The sequence below is a fragment of the Elgaria multicarinata genome, chromosome 7 (assembly GCF_023053635.1).
Source record: "Elgaria multicarinata webbii isolate HBS135686 ecotype San Diego chromosome 7, rElgMul1.1.pri, whole genome shotgun sequence".
Classification (NCBI taxonomy): Eukaryota; Metazoa; Chordata; class Lepidosauria; order Squamata; family Anguidae; genus Elgaria; species Elgaria multicarinata.
Window position 1 is genome coordinate 19,371,663 of NC_086177.1, and position 21,094 is coordinate 19,392,756.

At 43.8% G+C, this 21,094-nt stretch overlaps 1 protein-coding gene across 2 annotated transcripts in view; it reads right to left on the minus strand.

Moving 5' to 3' along the window:
- Positions 1-4,955: 4,955 nt before the first annotated feature.
- CDH12 (cadherin 12) overlaps positions 4,956-21,094 on the minus strand; it is a 563,366-nt gene continuing 547,227 nt past the window's right edge. For both annotated transcript variants that reach the window (XM_063130255.1, XM_063130254.1), the window contains 3 exons: positions 14,506-14,623; positions 9,224-9,475; positions 4,956-5,455 (listed from right to left, as the gene is read on the minus strand). In XM_063130255.1, the coding sequence (XP_062986325.1) occupies positions 4,956-5,455; positions 9,224-9,475; positions 14,506-14,623 (870 nt within the window). The remainder of the gene's footprint in view (positions 5,456-9,223; positions 9,476-14,505; positions 14,624-21,094) is intronic.

Here is a 21,094-nt window from a genome sequence, read left to right on the forward strand (position 1 = left end):
TGGTGGAACCAAGTGCTCAATTGAAGACGGTGACGGACCGCGGACGGAGGCAGGTAAGGCCCCCCTCCTCCTTACCGGGCTCTGCCGCCGTCGCCGCATGGGCGGCGATGGCGGCAGGGCCCGGTAACCCCCCCATTGGGGGGAACGGAGCTCCGATCCGGAGCTCCGAGCGGAGCAGAGTGGGCACAGGCAGAGTGGGGGCAGGGCGGAGCGGGCCGATCCAAAAATGGCAGATCTTAAAGTGAAGCGGAGTGGGGGGTCCGTGCACACCCCTACTATGAAAACCAAAACTCAGTTGCACAAGCATAATGGGCAACCATTTGCACAACAGAAAGGTTCAGTGGAGGTCCGCTAGCACTATTTGGGTTTGCAGAATATCACTATTGGATACTGCCACTCAGTACACTGTTAGGGGTGGGAATGAAATTGTACATCATTCTGATGAAGTATAATTTCTTTCCACTCTAAGACTCATTTATCAGCTGCTGTTTCCTATTCCTTTTGCTATTAAAACTGAATATTCTTTGTTATCACGATGGCATGCCAAACCTAAGGAGGTGACTTTTCAAATTAATATACGATAATTAAGAAGAAAAACCCTTATGAATCTCATTGGTAGACAAACATAATACAAAGATGATTTTTTTTTAAGCATGCACACATATAAACTCACAAACATATGTAGGGGGGCTTAATCACTGTGAATGAGTGCTCAGAGCATTGACAAAATAATGTTAATGTTTCTTACAGTGCAGTCCTACTACTCAGCATTGAGTGATGACTGAGTGAGTAAGCAGCATTCAGTTCAAAGGGACTTAATTGCCAGGTAAATCTGTATAGGATCATAGAATTAAGGACTGTGGATATTGCCCAAATGGGTTATTCACCTACAGGGATGGGATAGAGACCAGTGTCCAATACATCAATGGCTGAGAAACAAAATTTCTTTAAATTCTTTGACAGATACAAAGACCTGAGAATTTTTAGCTAGACTTAGGGGTGGATGGTACCCCTACCACTTACCCAACCCCAGCAAGCACCGTAGGGTGGACCACTGGGCAGGTTATGGGTGCTCAGCAGTGGGGGCCCATTCCCTCAGTGAGCTACCATTTTCTGCAGAAATGGCAGCTTGTTTTTGTCCATAAATATCCCATTTGCGCAAATGGCAGCTTAAAGGGCCAATGTAAGCAACCAGGTGTTTGTGCATGTAATGTTGCATACATCACCATTTATGCAAATGGGATATTCACGAACAAAAGTAATACCCCATTTCTGGCATCTGGGGGACTGAGCAGGTGATTTCTTGCTGGGCTTTGAGCCTCAACTGGACCCCTGCACCATCCCAAGCTGGAGTTAGCTAGAGACCTGGGTGAACATGCTTGGTGAACATGCTTGGTGGTGCAGCCCAAGTTGCTTTTTGGAAATCTGAAGTAGGCTGTCCTACCTGCTTATGCAATTATATTTACCTTTACTATGCACTTCTTCTATGATTTGTAAATAGAAAAATATTATGAAGGAGGACTCCATAAGACTTCAGTGCTCTGCTTCTCATTCAAAGGGAATTAAACTCCATAGTACTACTCTTGGAACTTTATTCTGTACAACCATCATCATGAAAAGTTTAAGGTGCTTTGTATAGGTTATCTAGTTGTATTTCTTACAACAACCCTGTAAGGTAAGTCACTGTTATTATCCACCCACATTGCAGATGTGAGGGACTGAGGTTGAGAGCGATTTCTCTATAGCATAGTTAAGTGCACAACAAAGATGAGATTCAATCCCAGGATTTCCTGATTCATATCTCAGGCTTTTAGACAGGACACTGTACAGCTTAACTGTAACTACCATTTTTAAATATTTGAATATGCTATAAAAATATATCTCTACAGCAAAAGTATAGAACATAAGGTTTTATGATTTAGTTGAATCTATTGCTGTGAAAGCTAAGGTGATATCAGTTATTGTTGGCATTGAGTATCTTCTAGAAAGATTGATGTTATAGTCAAATTCATGGAAGTTACAGCTATTGATAGCTATTACACATCACACTACAGGTGTAGTATGCCAGTTGGTGGATGTCATCATCTCCATGTCTTGATTGTGAGCTCCGAGAAGTATCTTGCTGGTTGCTGTTCAAAAGAGAACATTGGGTTAGATGGATCTTTTTCTAATCCTGTAAGGCACTTCTGATGTCCTTCTAAAGAAGCCTTTTCCAACTGTGGGTCCCAAGATGTTATTAGGCTATGACGCCCATTGTCCCTTACCATCAACAATGCTGACTGGGGATGATGGGAGTTGTACGTCGGAATATCAGGGGACCCAAGCTTAGAGAAGGCTCACCATTGGTAGACTATCTGTAAGAGGAAATTGCTTCAATTTCAAGTTGAAAAGTCCTCTGTAGATTTCAGCCATTCTATGAAAACTCTCCTTACTTTTGCACCGTCCCTGTCCTGCTCATTATCAATCCCCTGCCTGCTACGACATCCTCAAATTTAGCAGTAGAACAACCAGCACAACTGCACCCCCGTCCAAGTCTCACTTTCAAAATGTATTTATGCATGACTAGCTGCATCAAAATGTGGAGGAGAATGTGGCTTTGAACACACATCCTATTGAAGGCAATGCAGTATGGATAGGCAACATCTAAATGCTGATGCATGCAAGCCAATGTGTGCATAAGTTTGCTTATACACATGGATCTCCTGAGATGGATTGAGGCATTGGTCTTGACACAATCATGGCTCACAGTGTTCAAATTCTTTCCAGGATATCCCACTTGATTTCTGGTGGATTGATGTAGTGAACTACTATGCATTTGACTGGGGCTGACAGAACACATTTAAACACAAAAGATTTCTGGCTAACTGCTAAAGTGTAATGGCTTTATTGTACTTGCAGCACAGAGTTGCCAATTTTTTTAACTTGGCAAATTATAGGCAATCCAGCCATTCACTGCACCACTGGGGAAAAACAAGGGTAACATCAAGGGGCTGATTTCTTGTGTCCAAAGAGCTTTGTCCATTGGAAGGAATAGAAATATAATAAATAAATAAATAAATAAATAAATAAATAAATAAATAAATAATTTTGGGCATCTACTAACAACATTTCATGTTTATTACATAAGGCATTGGAGGGGGGGGGGAAACTCCTAATGGTCATTAAATCCTCTTTCTATCCCTACACAGCCATTTCAGTTTTACAACTGCATATTTCTGAAATGGAAAGCAGTGACTGAATCTTGTTCAGCCACACCCTGACAATAATAAATGTCATGATGTCTTATGGGAAGAGCTCCGGAAATATGGACAACCAAATCAAAACTATGAACAGGTGGCAACTCTGCTACCTTACCAACATCTTAAGTGAAAAGAAGTTAGGATGAAAAATGTCTTTCCCTGCTCGTCCAGCTTGCCTGTCTGCAGGGAGGCTGTTGTGGGATGGGTGGGGGATGTGTGATATTAGTTGGCCGTGCCCAGACCCCACCCTTTTTCCTCACGGCTCCCTCCCTGGGTGCAGTGTGGGCTCATCTGGCCACCCTATTGGGGGCTGAGTAGGAATTTTGGGCACATAGCCCGATTGGCTGTGGTTGTATGTGTGTGTGTTTTGCTTACTTCACACTGTAAATGGGGAGAGTGTCTTAGGAATGTTTACATTTCGTTCAGGCTAACTTGGTCACATTCGGCACAGTCTGGTAGGGGTGGGCACAGTTAGACGACACAGGGATGGTAATCATTCTGTGGCACTGTTTTGGTGACAGGTGACCTGGTGCTTTGTGATCTGGGGGTGTGACATGGGAAGGCCTCCCCTTCCCAATGGGGTATTCCTGGGGGTAGGAATCTTGCGGACATCATCCAGCAGGCCTAGAGTCTTTCACCCAATACAATGCCTAGCTAGTTGCTGGCATAGTCCAGGGCCCGCCCAGTTTTCCTTTGCAGATTTTCAGTAAATGGGCCTGAATTTGATTCCATACATACTTATCTTGTCTTGTTATTTCCCCCCTCCTTTCACCCACAAATGAAACAAAAGTGTAACAGCCTTTTTGCTTGTTTATAAAAGGAAGCCTCAGAGGACCCACTCCATCTGACCAACCTACCCCCACAAAAAAAACCCCACCAGCATTATGCAATGATTGTATCATTCAAATAAGAAATCTGTACGTCCATCATTCCTCTCTCTCTCTCTCTGTCTCTTTTAATTTTTGAAAAAGTGTAACATTTTGTTGAACATTTTAAATATTCATTGATTTCAGTTTAAGACTGTGGGCTTTACAACTTGAATTGGAATAACAGGTTTTTAAAATTTTTCTGTGTGACGTGTAGGCATAAGAAATGTGTCGTCCTGGCAGACAATTTGTTTCCCTGGTTTAAAAAACAAAACCCCAAACCAAACGGAACACACAATCCCCACTGAATTGCAGTCACTGGACAGACGGATTCCAGCCATCGTTCTACGCTTTTGTTTTACAAGAATCGGGAGTCTGTGTGTGGCTATTGCTTCTCGGCACAAAAGCGAATGTCCAACCTTTTATGTCTGTTTCCCTTAGCTCCTTCGCTGCAGTCATTTCCACTTTAAATGAGAAGAGTTTCAATAGGCACTTCAGTGGAATTAAGAAAAATCTACCACTCTTCCACCACGATGCCGGAAAGCTATCCTTCTTCCTGTGTTGTTGTACCGATAAATTGTAGCTAATAGGCCTGAGATTGTCTCAGTGTGTCTCCAAAGGAATAATAAAAAAATAAAAATCAAGCAAAAAAAGAAAAAAAATAGTCAGTCAAGGATGATCCTTCCCCTGACAAATAGGTAAATCAAGATCGACGGTATGATAAATATAGGAACTGGCTGGAAACAGCTGCTGTCTCTTATAATCAAAGGAATCTTGTCCTATAAAGCTTGTTTATTTTAAAATTCGCTGTGGGTTTACTTTTTCCTCCCTCCCTCCCTCCCCACCCCAGCTAAGTGACTTTATCAGGATTATAACTTTCTTCTTCTCCAAACATCTCTGCTAAGACTTTAAAACGTGGTCCCCAGTCACTCAGGTAGTCATAATCTTGGTCAGCCTCAGTGGCGAGCGAATCTATAGAGCTGAGCGATTCGGCCACGGATCCATTTCCTTCATAAGCGTATGTCGCTAGTGAGTCATACGGGGGAGCTGAGGGATCCCCGTCATTTTCTCTCAGCCTTTGATTTATGAAGTCTCTGATATTTGTGTTGTCCTCTGCGGGCGGTCTTGGCCGAGGTAAGCAGAGAGCGTCTGGCTTTATATCCCTCCGTATTTTGTTATCCTCAATTGCTTTTGGATTCCTCAGGGCCCCGATGTCGAAAGCCTGCGTGTCCTCCTCACCACCTCCTTCATCATCGTAATGGATGACATTGTCTCGGATGTCTTCCTTAGAGGTCATGAGGGTGTCTTTTTTCTTCTGCCGTCTCAGCGCTACATACAACACCACGATGACTAAGACAAGAGGAGAATGGTGAGTGAGATATGGAAAGAGCCCTGCTATGTGCCAGTAAAACTGCATCATTTTCTGATCAAATATAATAAGGTCTATAAATCAATTCGTGGACAATTACATTGACAGAGCTGGGCTACTTAGGGTGGGGTAGAAGCTGTGGTGGACTAACCACCACTTTCTAAGCCCTGCTGGCTCAATCCAGGCAGGGCAGATGATGGGAGGGGCATTTTTACCTTTTTTCTGGAGGCTTTTTCTCCCCTGCCTCCTTCTTATTTATTTATATTATCTATAGATACATTTACAAGTCACCTTTCAGCTGAATATGTCCCAAAGGTCTTGCTATTTACTGTTTTACTCTGTACGGCACCATGTACATTGATGGTGCTATATAAATAAATAAATAAATAAATAATAATAATAATAAAGGAAATTTGAAATTAGAACCAAAACAATTGTTAAGAAACAAATTTTAAAACTTTTTTTTAAAAAAAACACACAACACAATTAAAAACATACCACCCAAAGCAAAAGTTAGAGCAGGCATGAATCTTAAAAACAGAGTGCAGAGCGAATACATTTAACATACTCATAAGCCATGTGGAACAAAAACTTTTTAACAACCCACCTAAAATTCAACAAAGGAGCCACTCTAGCCTCCCTTGAGAGAAAGTTTCATAGAGAGCTACCACAAAGAAGGCCCTGTCCTGAGATCCCATCAATTTAGCTTCCCTTGGTGGTGAGACATGTAGAAAGGCATCTGAAGAGGATCTTAAACTAAGGGAAGGTTTATATAGGAGAAGGGGGTCTTTCACATATCCTGGACCCAAGCCATTTGGGGCTTGATAGGTAAACACAGCGCCTTGAATTGTGCCGGGAACGAGATTGAGGTCAATGCAGTTGATACGTAAGACCAGAGTAACATGGTCAAAAAAATGTGCACCAGAAAGCAATCTGGTTACTCCATTTTGCACTAGCTGCAGTTTCCAAACACCCTTTAGGGGCAGCCCCATGTAGAATAGGAAAGGAAAGGAACCTCTCGTGCAAGCACTGAGTCATTACTGACTTTTGGAGGGACGCCAGCTTTCGTTGACGTTTTCTTGGCAGGCCTTATCGCGGGGTGGTTTGCTGTTGCCTTCCTCAGCCGTTATTACCTTTCCCCCAGCTAACTGGGTACTCATTTTTCCGACCTCGGGAGGATGGAAGGCTGAGTCGACCCGAGACGGCTGCCTGAAACCAGCTTCCGCTGGGATTGAACACAGGCTGTGGGGAGAGTTTCCACTGCAGAAACTGCTGCTTTACCGCTCTGTGTGGGAGATGATAAAAGGATGGATCACTGTGGGCTATATTGACAACAATGGGAGGGAAATTAATATGCCAGGTCCAGACCTAATGTAGTTGCTGGCACATGTCTTCATATTTGTGATAGAAATATGTTGAGGTTTTGTTTGTTTGTTTTTAAGGGTAATGTGAGAGAAACTGAAACTGATGGATTTGTCCATCCAGGCAAGAGGGCTTTGAATGCTTAGCTCTTAAAATCTGGGGTTGAATCCTCCCATATACAATCAGGCATGTAGTGCTGAATTAAAGCCACCTCTTCTTCTTTTCCTGGGAGGCTCCTCATCTTTAACAGCTACATGGGATGCTATTTACTGTTTTACTCTGTACAGCACCATGTACATTGATGGTGCTATATAAATAAATAAATAAATAATAATAATAATAATAATAATAATAATAATAATAATGCAGGTATAATATGGTCCTCTCTGGGCTAGGAATAGCTGTACCTATTGAATTTGGTTGATGCAGATGGGTGAGAATTTTATTTCAGTTTGAATTTGATAAGAATTCACAAAGTCTTCATATTCAGGATGGGGGGAAATGAACGCATGATTAAATTAAACTGACAGATTTGTCCATCCTAGTTCTTGGTCCTTGGTTTGAGCATTTTTGGGAAACAAGGGGGCATAGTATCTTGGGGGTCCATGGCCTCCCCCTGACCCACACCCAGAATGCCCTGGTTCTGTCCCCACTCTCATTGCCCTGCTTCTAGCCTTCCACCATCCACCATGTTGGATTGTTTTTTGCCCACAGACCTCTCTCTCCATGGACAAAATCCACAGCATCCCATGGCTGATTCCTTGGTGGCCTCCCACCAGGGAATGGCCAGACCACACCTGCTTAATTTCAGGAAGGTTCTCTTCCAGTACATATCTATTCAGAAGGAAGTCCCATTAAGTTCAAAGAGGCTTACTTTCCGGTAATTTTTTATAAGATTTCAACATTAGCCACTATGCTGTACCAGCTCTCACATACATTAATGAGCAATATCAATGAACAAATATAGCACCAAGCGTGCCAGTTTTTAATTATCAGTTGTTCCTAAAACCTCAGCCTCTGTCACGTCTATTTGACAAAATGTTTCAGATTTTCCACAAGCAGTGATTCAGGTGTGGGCGTTTACATTTTGTTTGGCCATGAAGATTGATGCTAAGAATTTGCTCAGTGTTTTTGAAATTTATCTGTCTTCCTCTGCTACTCCTTTTCTATCTGTGCAATGTAATGGTTCTCCTTAAATTGCTTTTTTCATCTGAAGATGACCATCAGAGATCATCATCATGGATATTACATCTGAAAATGTAAGCAGGACAACTAATGAGTTTTCCAGTGATTACTGTTCATTTCTTACCTATGCTCACTTTTAATGATAATCAACATTTAGCACATTGCCCCCTTCTATGTCAGAATGAGCAAAACCAGTTCCCTAAGGAGGTTCGCTTGGCACCTACATTGTATGCTTTTAGACGCCAGGTGAAGACCTTTTTATTCTCTCAGCATTTTAACAGTCTATAAATAAATTTTAACTTGGCGTTTTAAATTTGTAATTTTGCATTGCTGCTGTTTTTATCTGGTTGAGCTTTTATATTGTATTTTATATTATGGTTTTATACTTTGAATGTTTTTAATTTTTGTGAACCGCCTAGAGAGCTCTGGCTATTGGGCAGTATAGAAATGTAATAAATAAATAAATAAATAAATCTCCACAACATAACCTGCTCTTCTGGGAATGGGTTTTAATAATATTTCTGGAGGAATCCAGTAGAGTCTGGCTGAATCTATTAGGTTCATCTTTGGAGAGCATCCAAGCTTCAGCGCATGGTATCTGTGGAGACCTTCTGAGGCTAGCTTATATGGTTGTCCTCGGGAAGACTCTCAGATCTTGAAACTAGGATGTGCTCATAGAAGTTCTCCAAATTCCATTTCTAAGCTCACTCCAACTCATATCCATATCTGATTGTGAGCGTCTTTTTGCATTCAGATTCATGTATATTTTTGTGCACATTTTCCCAAATGCACGCACCAATTGTGCTTGTTTTTGAATTTTCCCATTCATTAAAATTGTTCTTGTCTACATTTTCCAAAAGTATTTTTTTATGTGTACTTCTAAAACATACATTTTTTTTCCAAACACAATGTTTTGTTTCTTTCACAAACTGCATTGCAATTTCTGCAACCATTGTTGCACACAATGGAGGTGCTGGACGAGGGCAGGTGGATGTTGGGTGCTCATCGGGCCATGCGGGCATTCAAAGCGCAGGCCTGCAAATGCACCATGGGTGTCCAACTGGGTCCAGGGCGGGGGGCAGACATGGGGGAGACTCATGTTGGACTCAGACTGTTGGACTCCTGGACCCACAACATCCCTAACTGGAACTAAATATGTTGTGTCAATGAGATTCACTTTATGTCAAAGGAGGCGTACCAACCTAGGAGGATAACAATGCACAGCAGGATTGCAATCAATGCCCCTGTGCTGAGTCCCACTGGCAGGAAGATGGCTTCGACATTGCAAGACAGGATGGTGCCATCAGAATCACATCGGCACACCCGGATTGTCATTGTGTTTGTACTGCTTTGTATGGGGTAACTGCTATCTTCTATCACAACGGGAAGGAAATAGAGCTCTTGCTGCCGACGGCTGTACCCGCTTCTCCTGGCCACAATTCCAGCGGTGTTGTCTGAAAGAAAAGAACAATCCGGGCAAGATTATTGCTTTATTCCTAAGCTTCATAATTAAAAGCTATGTTGAACTCTACATTTATTACATTTATAAAGTTTGGAACTCTGGCTTGACCTGGACATTGCAACGTATGTGTAGCTGCCACCGAAAATTGTGGCCCCTCATTCCCTCCTCTCTCCCTCTGTAGCACTGGTTAATACAGAACATGCGCTTTGTAGCATCATTGCATGGCGAGTTTCAGTGCCATCACAGTCAGAAGCCAATAAGGAGCAATGGAGCTGGAGAAATTCACCATCTCGCCACACATTTTGTATTACTAGACATTAGATAGGATGGAAGTGGAGGAGATACAGAGCTTCGAGTTGCAGCCTTGCATGTCCCTTAACTCTGAAGGCCATGCCTCTTTTAGTTTCCAGAATCACTGGAACACTTTCCTTGTTCCATCATTACCAAAGCATTACCATTCAGTTGTAATCCCTTCCACTTTCCCTGGGCAAACGGTAATTATTTTGGCTCTTGTACTAGAATCCAGTTCAGTTTGACAGTAAGCTTGTCAGAGCAGACAAAGGGGGAGAGGAGAGGAAAAGATGACGAGTATCACATTAGCAGGGGATGTTATCTCTTCCATATCTCTGCTTTCTTGTTTTTCCTCAAGCCTGCCTGGATGCCCTTCCGCTGCTGTGATTTTCATGCCATTCTCCAGCGGGAAGGGAAACAGGGCTTTCTTGTTTGGCCAGTTTCCACTAGAGACACCTTTAAAAAGGTAGGAAATCTTCCCCAACCCTGCACCTGTTCAGAAGAGATGATTAAGAAAAGTCCCAGCAGAAATCAAACTAGACACTTGATACCATTAGTACATTTGCTAGCAATCTCTGAAAAAGGTGAGCAAGGGCCTCTGTGTGCAGTGTTTTGCCACTTTCCCCAGTAGGAGCTGGGTTATCACAGCTTTCCTCTGAATCAAAGAAACCCAATGAGGAAGAAAACTGATGTAAAGATTAAAGGGATTAAGCAGGAAGCGAGATTAGAAACCAATTTGCTGGCAGGGCTGATTGGGAATGCCTGCGGCGCTCTCTCCTGCTCTGTTATCTCTCCCACACTCTCTAGTTCACAGCATCTCCCACAACATTACATGTCTCTCTTTCTCTAGTGGATGTTCGAGGTTCTTTTAAAATTTTATTTTATGCTTCTCACTTTGAATAGTGCTGCAGAAGAATTGAAAGATGAAGTGGCACACCTTGTTTCCTTGCAGATCGGCTCAGTCCTCATTGGAATCGGTTGTTGAGCACCTGACAAACTTTATTTTTTGGAGGAAAGCCTGCTGGTAGCTGTTATGACTGTATATGCTAGTCTTGTGTGATATGCCACCCAGGCCTTAGCTAGACGGGGCGAAATTCCAGGGTGATCCCCAGGATCGTACCTGTGTGTCCAAAAGACGTACAGGGGATCCCTGGATCAGGGAGGGATCTCGCCCTACACTTTAGGCCCACTTTTTCCATGTTCTTGGGCTGAGCCTGAGGCTGCGAAACGTGTGTGCTGGCATCATGGTTTGTTCCGGTTCCTCGCGGTTCCTCACGAGGAGCCGGGACCCCCGCACAGGGTGCAGAGCTCCTCAGGAGCACTGCGCCCATCAGGGGTGGGGTGGGGGGAGTATGATACTCTGTTGCAAACCTGTCTAACTTGTGACCCAGTAAGTCATAAATCAAGTGACCAGTACACCAGTCATGCATGTTGGGCTGACTAAGTACTTAATAACCCCACCTCCCCCCGTATGCTTGACAAATTTTGTCTTTGCACATTTTGATGTGAACTGACCAGATCTGTACCTCCTGCACTAATGTGCAGGTCAAAATTTAGCTATTCATCAGTTTCATGATTATCTGAATCTTGCAAGGAAGTTCTTGACTCCCCTCCCCCACTAAAAAAATCAACATGCATTTAAAAGTGGACATTTTGGGATAAAATACATTAAAAATAAGTATATCAATTTGCATTTAAATGTGAATTTCATGCATGTATTCAAAAATATTTGCAAGGTTTAATGTAGAAACGGGATGGAATGGTGTTATAAGTGAACACATAGAAACAGAGTCACTATACCAGTCAATAGTGTGTTTAGCTGCAAGTGTCACACAAGTGTAGGTTTGCTCTGTTGGTCAAACCACATCCTCTTTTCTGTGAATAAGTGCTCTGGCTAATTGTGCACCTCTCTGAGAGGTGCCATATAATCAAACCATTCTGACAAATTACTTTTAGTCTTAAGTAAAAATATATCTGAGACTATGAAGTCACAAAGTGGACTGACTCAACATATTTCTGCACGACCATAGCTATCCTTACTGTGATCTTCCTCTATGCCAGTACTGAGCAACATGTGGCTCTCCAGATGTTTTGGCTTACAGCTCCCACAGTCCCTCAGCATTGGCTATGCTGACTAACGCTGATGGACACTGAAGGCCAAAACTACTTTAGTTGTCAACCCCTGATTTATGCCCATCCTTCTCCCTGATATGTTTGCTAAGGGCATGTTCAGACAACATGCTAAGCCATGGGTAGGCTGCTAACACTTTTTCAGCAAATGGTTAGTGTGTTTAAACTGTGATTACGTAGCCACCATGGTTAGGAATGGGTCACATGAAACACTAACAGCTCCATCATCCCTACTCCACCTCCCCCTTTCAGTCCACAGTTTCCCCCTTTGTTTCCTTAGCAAGTCTAGCGCTGGGTACTTTCACTTCTGTGCATTGTTGTGCTATTTCAGCTCATGTATCTTTCCCCCTGTATCACTACTGTGTTGGAGCCCTGCTGTAACGTATATGACCAAGTGTGTGAGTATGTTGGTGTAAATTTGTATTGCCATAAACTGTGTTATTTTCTATCAGTAAAATACTTTATTTTTGTACCAAACAAAACAGACTCTGTCTTGAAGTTAATTTGGTCTTTGCTGACTTTCATAGTTAAGAACCGCTGTTACTCTGCTAATTCACTGGTATAGTGAACAAAAGGGTTTATAAATATAATACCCCTCAAGATACTGTGCCAGTGAAATCTCCCGCCTTGACCCCTATGGTCTCCTTCCCCCTGCAATTTCTTTTTAAAAATATTTTGTTATATTTTTTATTTCTGTGCAAATACAATTGTATGGCAGCCTGAAACTGCGCAATTACGGTAAAACAACACACTATCCTCTAAGATCATATTAAAGGATATAAGTGAAGAGAAAGTATTACAATTATTTTTTGGAGACGTTTGTGACCGAGTCCGGGCATGGGCGACGGTGGCCTTGCTCACCTTCTCTGCAGGTGTTTGGGCGCCCACTCCCCCTCCCCCTTCATGGTTCAGCAGTTGAGCGGAGAATCACACCACCCTCCTCTTTTGTCAGCAAGACTGCCCTCTAACATACACACACCTCCAACAAAAAACGGGATAGTCCAATATAGCGCAAGGACAGCAATACACAGGAAGGAGAAGGGGCTTTATTGCACGTGGGGTGGGAAAACTGAACTTTCCCCACTCCAAAATAAGACAGAAAAGGGAGGGGAAGAGGCAAGATGAGCACAGGACAGGGATGATGTCCAGACATGGTGAGAGTGTGAATAAATCGCTGGTGTGATGGAGCTCCAAGTCATGGTTCTCACGACAAGCTAAACCATAATGTTTAGCTCAAAACGCTTAACCACCGTGGCTTAGTGTGTCATCTGAACAGGGTCTAAATGTCACACGATTAACTAGGGTTAAGGAAGCAACTTGAGGGCTCAGAAAAATCCGTAAGTCTGAACGATTTCCCATCAATTATTTCAAAACTTAGGTGGTTGCTTAGTCAGGAATAGCTGCCAACGTCTTTACTTATATTCCTCTCTCCTAATCCCTTGAATCAGAATGCTTGTCCATAATGCTAGAGACATTACAGGGGGAAACTCCGCATCTCTATGTGTATACGTAGAGAATTATGGGCTCTGAAATCCTCATACAACATGGAAATATTTCAAAATAAATTGTTATGGACAATTCTAGGTGTAACAAGGTGCACTCCTGCTTCATTCTTTTGCTCAGAAACCAGCGTAATAGCAGTCAACTCTATCACTGCCATGAGGGCCTTTAATTACTGGCTCAAGACTTAGTTTTCCCCTCCAAACAGATTACCTAAATTGTGTCTTTTAGAGAAAATGAGAGCCAATTCATCAAATACATCATCTTGGTTTCAGAAACTGATTCCTCAAATTCATTATTATGGTTTTTCTTCTGAATACTTTACTACTTTGAATTTAGCTCACAGCAAAGAGGACTTTAAGGAGAGGGTCTATAGTGCTTCTATTCAAATGGATCTCTATGCAGTCTCAAGTAATAAGACGGCACCTTGGTTTGCAGAGACTAGGCTTAAATTTGAATGTGAACGCTACCTGACTCTAATTTTTATCCCTCATCTTAGATCAGCCTTTGCATAATTAAAGATGCAATAAATGAAAACAGCAGTGCTAGAAGGGTGTTTTAATAAGATTCCTTATGCCTCGAGACTTTGCCCTTGCCGTAGGGGTAATGTGGAGGATCTGCCTCAATATGTGTTCTACTGCCCTATCTATTCTGAAATTCGTTCTAAATATTTAGATTGTTTTTTTTGTGAATAAGTCCAGCTGGTCTGATTCAGAAAGAATATACTCTTTGTTTACATGCAATAACAAGACTGTCATATTGGCATTGGCCAACTTTGCTCTTACAGCCCAAATGCACAGAGCAAAATTTCTAACCTTGCATGTATGATTTGTTTTAGCATTGTTTTTATTACGCTTGTTGTAACCATTTGTTGAAACAATAATGCTTTATTACTACTACTACGTGTATACGTTGGTGAAAGCCAGCATTTCTTTTTCTATCAAACACAGCTCTCACCCTTCCTGCCCAGCATCTGAGAAACAATGACACATTCTCTCTCTCTCTCTCTCTCTCTCTCTCTCTCATACCCATAGAAGAATAAAGACACAAGAGTTTCAGCACAAAATAATCACCTGAAGTAGAAAAATAAAACAATCTTACTTCTGAAATCATGGACTGTGAAATTTGGCTTTGTAGAAACCTCAGGTGACAGTCGAAAGGAGAATCTTTGCCCAGCAGGTGACAAATCCTTGTCTGCTGCCCCAACAATCTGAATTACCTGAAACCACAATGGAATAAAACTTGAGCGCACTGCTCTGATTGAAAAGAAAAAGCTTAATATGATCGTCAAATAACAGAGTAGAACTAGAAGACAGTGTTGAGTTACACATCACATGATGGGATATGCACATGCCTACTGGGACTTCATTTTCTTTTTAAAAAAATTGCAATAAGGCAAAGTTGAACATTAGGTGTTGTATTTTTTAAAGCACTGGACATGGCACAGTTCTTTGGGTTTTGATCTATCTATCCATCTCACCCGTCCATCTGCAATACAAAAATTAGCTTTGGATAGGATGTTGCAACAACAAATCAAAGCACAGACTGGCAGAAATGTTAGTAATTTTAAATTGCAAGTCTCTCAAAGTGGCTAAACTCAAAAAAGAATCACCTAAAGACAATACAGTTTGTAATAGGGCTGTGTTCTGCTTCTCTTTGGGTCGGAGAAGCAGAAGTGGATCAGGATGCTTCGCCTCCCCCTTAAGGCAGATGCGAAGAGGATCGGGGGCAGTGGAGCGTCGATTGATCCTTCGCCTCAATCCAGAGCTCCAAAAAAAGGGTAAGGGGACCTTACCTGGCGCTGAGCCAAGTAAGGGGGCAGGGGGGAGGGGGTCTTACCTGGTCCATTGTGGCCTGTCGCCGGCTTCACTAAAGCCTGCGGCTCAACCCGGAAGTGTAGGCCTCAAGCCAGGATCTAGTGAAGCCGGCAATGGGCCGCGACGGACCAGGTAAGTGATGTGCATGAGGGGGGGTTTACCTGGCCCTGCCGCCACCGCTGCCTATGCAGTGACGGTGGCAGAGCCAGGTAAGGGGGCAGGGGGGAAGGGTCTTACCTGCATCCGTCCGCGGTCCGGCAGCTGGCTCAACTGAGCCCGTGGTCTTCCGGTTTGAGTCCTCGGGCTCAGTTGAAGCCGCCACCGGACCGCGGACGGACACAGGTAAGGGGGGAGGAGGGAGGGGGCCTTACCTGACGCCGGCACCACTGTGGAGCTCCGATTCAGATCCGGAGCTCTGCAGCGAAGCCAAGCGGACCACTGGCGAATCGGCGCAGAGCGGACCCGATCTGGAAGTTGCAGATCGGGATCCGAAATGGATCGAGGGGTCCGTGCACATCCCTAGTTTGTAGTCTTTGGAAGCTCTGCAGCTATGTGGGCATATGGAATTCACTATCACAAGATGTAGTGATGGCCACCAACTTGGATGGCTTTTAAAGAGGATTAGACAAATTCATGAAGGATAAGGCTATGAATGACTACTGGTCATGATGGCTATATATTACTTCCAATAAAGGCCCCATTTACACAAGATTAGAGGCGTGAACAAAATGTGGTTCATCTCCAAGCTACAGAAAGCCTCAGTTTTTTTAAAAAAATGACGTGTGTGTACAGCTCCGGATACAAGGCCTTCTTCCTTCAATGCCTCTTCCTCCCCACTGGGTGTTCTGCCTCTGTGGCTGTCTACTCTCTTGCTGCTGAACCGAATGCCCTCCTCCTCTCTCTCTCCCCACCATTGGAGAGGAAGGAGATTGCTATGCTCACAATAAGGCTTTTAAAAAACAACCCTGTATAAATGGGACCTTTATGCAACATGGGAAATATGCAATTTCCAGAGCCTTCATTGTTGCACACTGAATGGGGGAGTCCACCAGACTCAGTTGGGTGCCCATGGCATCCCTTGCTATGTGTTATTCACACAAAGCGAAGCAGCAGCAATGAAAGGAGAAAGCACTAGCAAAAGTTGGTCAACCGTTGGCTGTTTCTGTGTGAATATTGGGTGTGACCGAGTGTGATATATGTATGGATCTGAGTATTGCATTTATGAGTTATGTAAATGGTTAAGCGTGCCAGAGGGTGTAGAGGGAAACACATGTAGCAAATGTATTCCAAGCACACACAGAGTTGAATTTTTGAAGTTTTCCACCTGTCAACAAGATGTATTTATGCCTTATAGCGATTTGGGTTCTGAATTTCCCTAATGTCACTGTGCTACTTTGCCTTTGAAAGGCAGATAGAGCTGGCCCCATCTATGGCTGCTTTTAAGAGGGTTTAAAAAAAGTCATTTGTTTTAATTGAAATCATTTGTGATATTCACTGCTGATTGTTATTGTGAAGTTATTGTATTTTATTGAAGATAGTTTTATTTAAAATTGTTCATATTTCATTATTTTGTTAATATGTTTTATGCTGTAATCCATCTTGGAGGGAATATAATCTCGAAAGATGCTTAAGAAATGGATTAAATATCTACCTACCTACATGAAACTCCAAGATATGCTACAACCTGAGAAAGTCCACCCTGCCTCTTCTAAGGACCCTCTCCAGGGTTAGAGTCTTCATCACATGTGGATACTTGGGACAGTGTGGTCAAGTGTATGCGGACAACATCACATTGATTTATCTGTTTAAACTCCACATTGGAGTTTAAACAAACAGCTTTGCAAAGTAAGTCTTTTAAATGAAGCTCTTTTATTCCTCTGCTTTTTCCTATGTAGGTGAAGGGTTACCACTCACTCTGAAGGGGAAAATAAAATAAAATGTTGCGCTTTGGGAGAATTGTGGTGGGGCAAAACCTGTACAGCACCACCTGACATAGGATGACCTGGCCTTCAGCACCAGGTAGCTCATTGTGGGGTGCATTGTGTCTGTGCATACAAAGAAATCCCCCGCAATACACATAGAGACTGAGAGAAGGAGGAAGAAAAAGAGAGAGAATGAGTTCAGGACACAAAAGTGTCATTAGGCCTGTTCAGACAACACACTAAGCCATGGTCAGGCTACCAACCCCTTTGCAGTAAAAGGTTAGTGAGCAAGTTTAAACTGTTATTATGTAGCCACCATGGTTAGGAATGGTTCACATGACATGCTGTGTGATGCTGCACACGACACACTAAACCACAATGCTTAGCTTAACCAACATGCTTTAGTGTGTTGTCTGAACAGGGCCTTCATTTCCTCTAATAATCCCCTGAGGTGGATTTTCCCTCAAGGGCAGGGGTGGTGAACATCTTTCAGCCTGAAAGCCAAATTCGATTTTGGAGATGCTCTTGGGGCCGCATTTTATTGGTTGTCAGGGGACAAAATGAAAACAGGATGGGACCAAAGCAAAGGGGGTGGGAGCAAAATACCAAAACCACCAGGATATTGTAGCTTAAATCTCTTAATGGCTGGAACTGGGGGCCTTGCTAGATGAGGCCTTAGCGCGCCTTGAGAGCCGGTTTCCCTGCTGTGCGTCCAGGCCGCACTGAAGCCTCATCTAATGCGCCATAAGCGAAGTTGCTTATGGTGCACCTTTTCCGCAGCTCCGGCCTGAGGCCGGGGCTGCAGAACGTCTAGAGTCTTTGTGGCTTTTTGCAGCTACTCGCTTACTCGCAAGTAGCCGCAAAAAGCCACGGACTTGGCACAGCGCTCATTTTTATTATTATTTTTTTATAATAATGCACAGTGCATCCGAGCACTGTGCCCATCAGCCCGGGTGGGGGAAAGAGAGGGGCAGGGGGAAGGCCGGACCCAGCAGGAGGGGGGGAGAGCAGGCATCGGGGATGGCAAGGGGGGAGGGCGGGGGAGAGAGAGAGCGCCTGGCGCCGCCCCCCGAGTGAGCAGGCAAGTGGCGCTGCCAGGGCAAGGCCGGGGACAGGGAGGGGGGGCTTCGTTTTTTTTAAAAAATGGACTTACCTGGTCCGGAGTCTTTGGGCCGCATGTAGCCCCTTTAAACTTAAAAAAAAACTTAAAAAAAATGGCAGACGCTGCAGGGATCCCGACATCCCTGCGCATCCCGCGTGTGGAAGCCAGGGTGGCACGCGCTAACGTCAGCGCCCTGTCACCCCGCCTCCAGGCCGGCTTATCCGGCTGGGTCTAGCAAGGCCCTAAGCCTCAGGAGAGGCACATAAAGCTTTTACAACCTCCCCACACACACACAAAAGCAGGAAAACCACCCAATGATTGGTGACTGGGGGAAAGGGGGTGGAGTCAGAGGATGGGATGTGGCCATCTGGGAAGCCTTGGAAACCCAGATTGGGATGCCAGGTGCACCAGATTTGCCTGAGGTTCTGCATTCCTGCTGTAACTGTGTAGCATAGTGCATTTGCTGAATCATATTGCCTGTCTCACAGAAACAAATGCCATAAAAGGGACAAATGTCATATAAGCAGCTTCCACAGGCAATTATGTAAACACAGTTACTGTCTATACAGAGGAGATCAAGAAAAAGAGTGCATTTTTCATAGGCATGGTTACTGAAGTAACAGAACTGTTGAGGCTGCAAATCCCATATCCTCTGGGCCATAATTTGGAATGCGGTAAAAAAAAAAAGGGAAAAAAAGCATGCTGGCCTGGGGCCTTGGAACTCTGTTTGGTTCTGCAAAGCTTATAAAACAGGTCTATATAGTAGAGTGTAACAGGGCAGATTTTGTTGCCTTTATTACGTCTGAGTCGCAGCTCAAGAAATGTAGAGTTCAGGGGAACTGTTAATGAGGGAGGGCGAAAACGTGCGATACAAGGTAGTGAGGCTTAGCAGAATTTACACCGGTCGTATATTGTGCGTTTATATTTCAGTCTGCTAACACTTTGCCCATCCTGGCAAGGAAATTGCTGTCTTTTATGAGTTTTGTTCCCAGGTAAGGAACTTGTGATTATACTGCCTAACTTCAGTGGATCCCCAGAGGCCAACTGTATTGGCGGCTGAATGCATCTTTCAGAGTGCCACAGTTCATTTGCAGAACATTCACTCCACTGTCCATTAAGGTGTCCACTGTACAAGAAATACAGTCTTCTAATACAAGGCAGAATGACTTTCCCCCCATCCAATCCAAATTCTGCCTACCACCTGTGTATTACAGCCTGCCAGATGCTTGACATATGCTCTGTTTTGGCAGGCAGCTAAAACAGGAGATTTATGGAGTCTTTAATGGGCTGCCATATATATATATATATATATATATATATATATATATATATATATATATATATATATGGGGGCCAGTGTTTGGCTTCACCCACCTCAGTGGATGCTTGCCTCGTCACCTCTGCCATCTGTCCCCACTCGCCGGGCCATGCAAGCCTCTTCTGAGGCTTGGTTTGGCCCAGTGAGCACATGGCAGCCACCAGCCCTGGCTGCCAAAACTGTGCACTTCCCCCCTGTGTTAATGCCAGCCACCATTAATGCAGTGTGTCGAGGAAGTGTGAAATTGTGGACTTCCCCTGCTGTACCAATGATGGCCATATAGTTATTTATTTATTTATTTATTACACTTATATACCGCTCCCATAGCCAGGGCTCTCTGGGCAGTTAATAAAGGTGCCATTAACACAAAGGTAAAGACTTGCCACTTTTGGGTTAATGGTGACCGCCACTGACACAGCAGGGGGAAATGCACAATTTCTGGAGCTCTGGAAGTTGCACACTTCCCACTGTGGCATTAATGGTGGCTGCCATTAACGCGGGAGGGGGGAGTATGCAATTTTGGCAGCCAGGCTGGGCGGCTGCCGAGCACTCTGAAGTGCACAAGCACGTGTCTGTACTTGTGCTGGGTGTGCCTGACTGGGTCCAGGGATGGGGACGTGGGGGTGGTGTCTGTTGGACTCCCAGACACATTTGGGCAATTGGGACATCCCTACACCTGGTTAAAACAAATGTTCCAGCTCCTCTAAAAGATGCCGTTGCAATCCCTTTGCTCTAGAAGCCTTTCTTGGCACCCTCAATAATTATAGGGAAGTTTCTAATCTTCCTTTTAAAAGGTAACCCTTAGAGCTCCAGACTTTCTTCAATGAAGCTGATTATGTGAATCCTTTCCAATCTGGGTTCAGGCCTTGTTTGGAGACAGAAAGTGCCTTGGTCATCTTTGGAGAACTGTGTGGATATTGAGAAATGGACAGGAGTGCATCCCTGTTGGTTCTGTTGCACCTCTCAGTGGCATTTGATTCAATACCGTTGCATCTTTCTGGGATGTTTGGCTAATATGGGACTTGAGATTTTGCAAACGACAAAACTGAATCATCTCAGAAAATGGTACTAAAGGATTCCTGCTCAACCCCACAGTTGTTCAGTTATAGGGTTCCTCAGTGCTCTGTGTTGGGCTTATAGGGTTCTGTTTTCTTCCCTATGTTTTTTAACATCTACTTCAGGGGTGAGCAAATTTTGTCCCTCCAGATGTTATACTCTACAACTCCCGTGAGCCCTAGCCAGCGTAGCCAATGATGAGGGAGGATGGCAGTTCCAGGCCAAAATATGTGGAGGACCACAAGTAACCCTGATCTACTTGAAACCACTGGGGAAGATCATTCTGAATTGTGGGTTTGCATCTCATGACTATGCTAATTTCATGAAGTCCTGGACCACTGTATGGACACAGTGTAAAAACAAAGTGAGGGATTGGATGTGGGTGAACAAACTGAGGCTCAAACTAGACAAGATAGAGATTTGTTGGTCAGTAGATAAGGCAAGCCAGGATTGGAGTTACAGCCTATTCTGGATG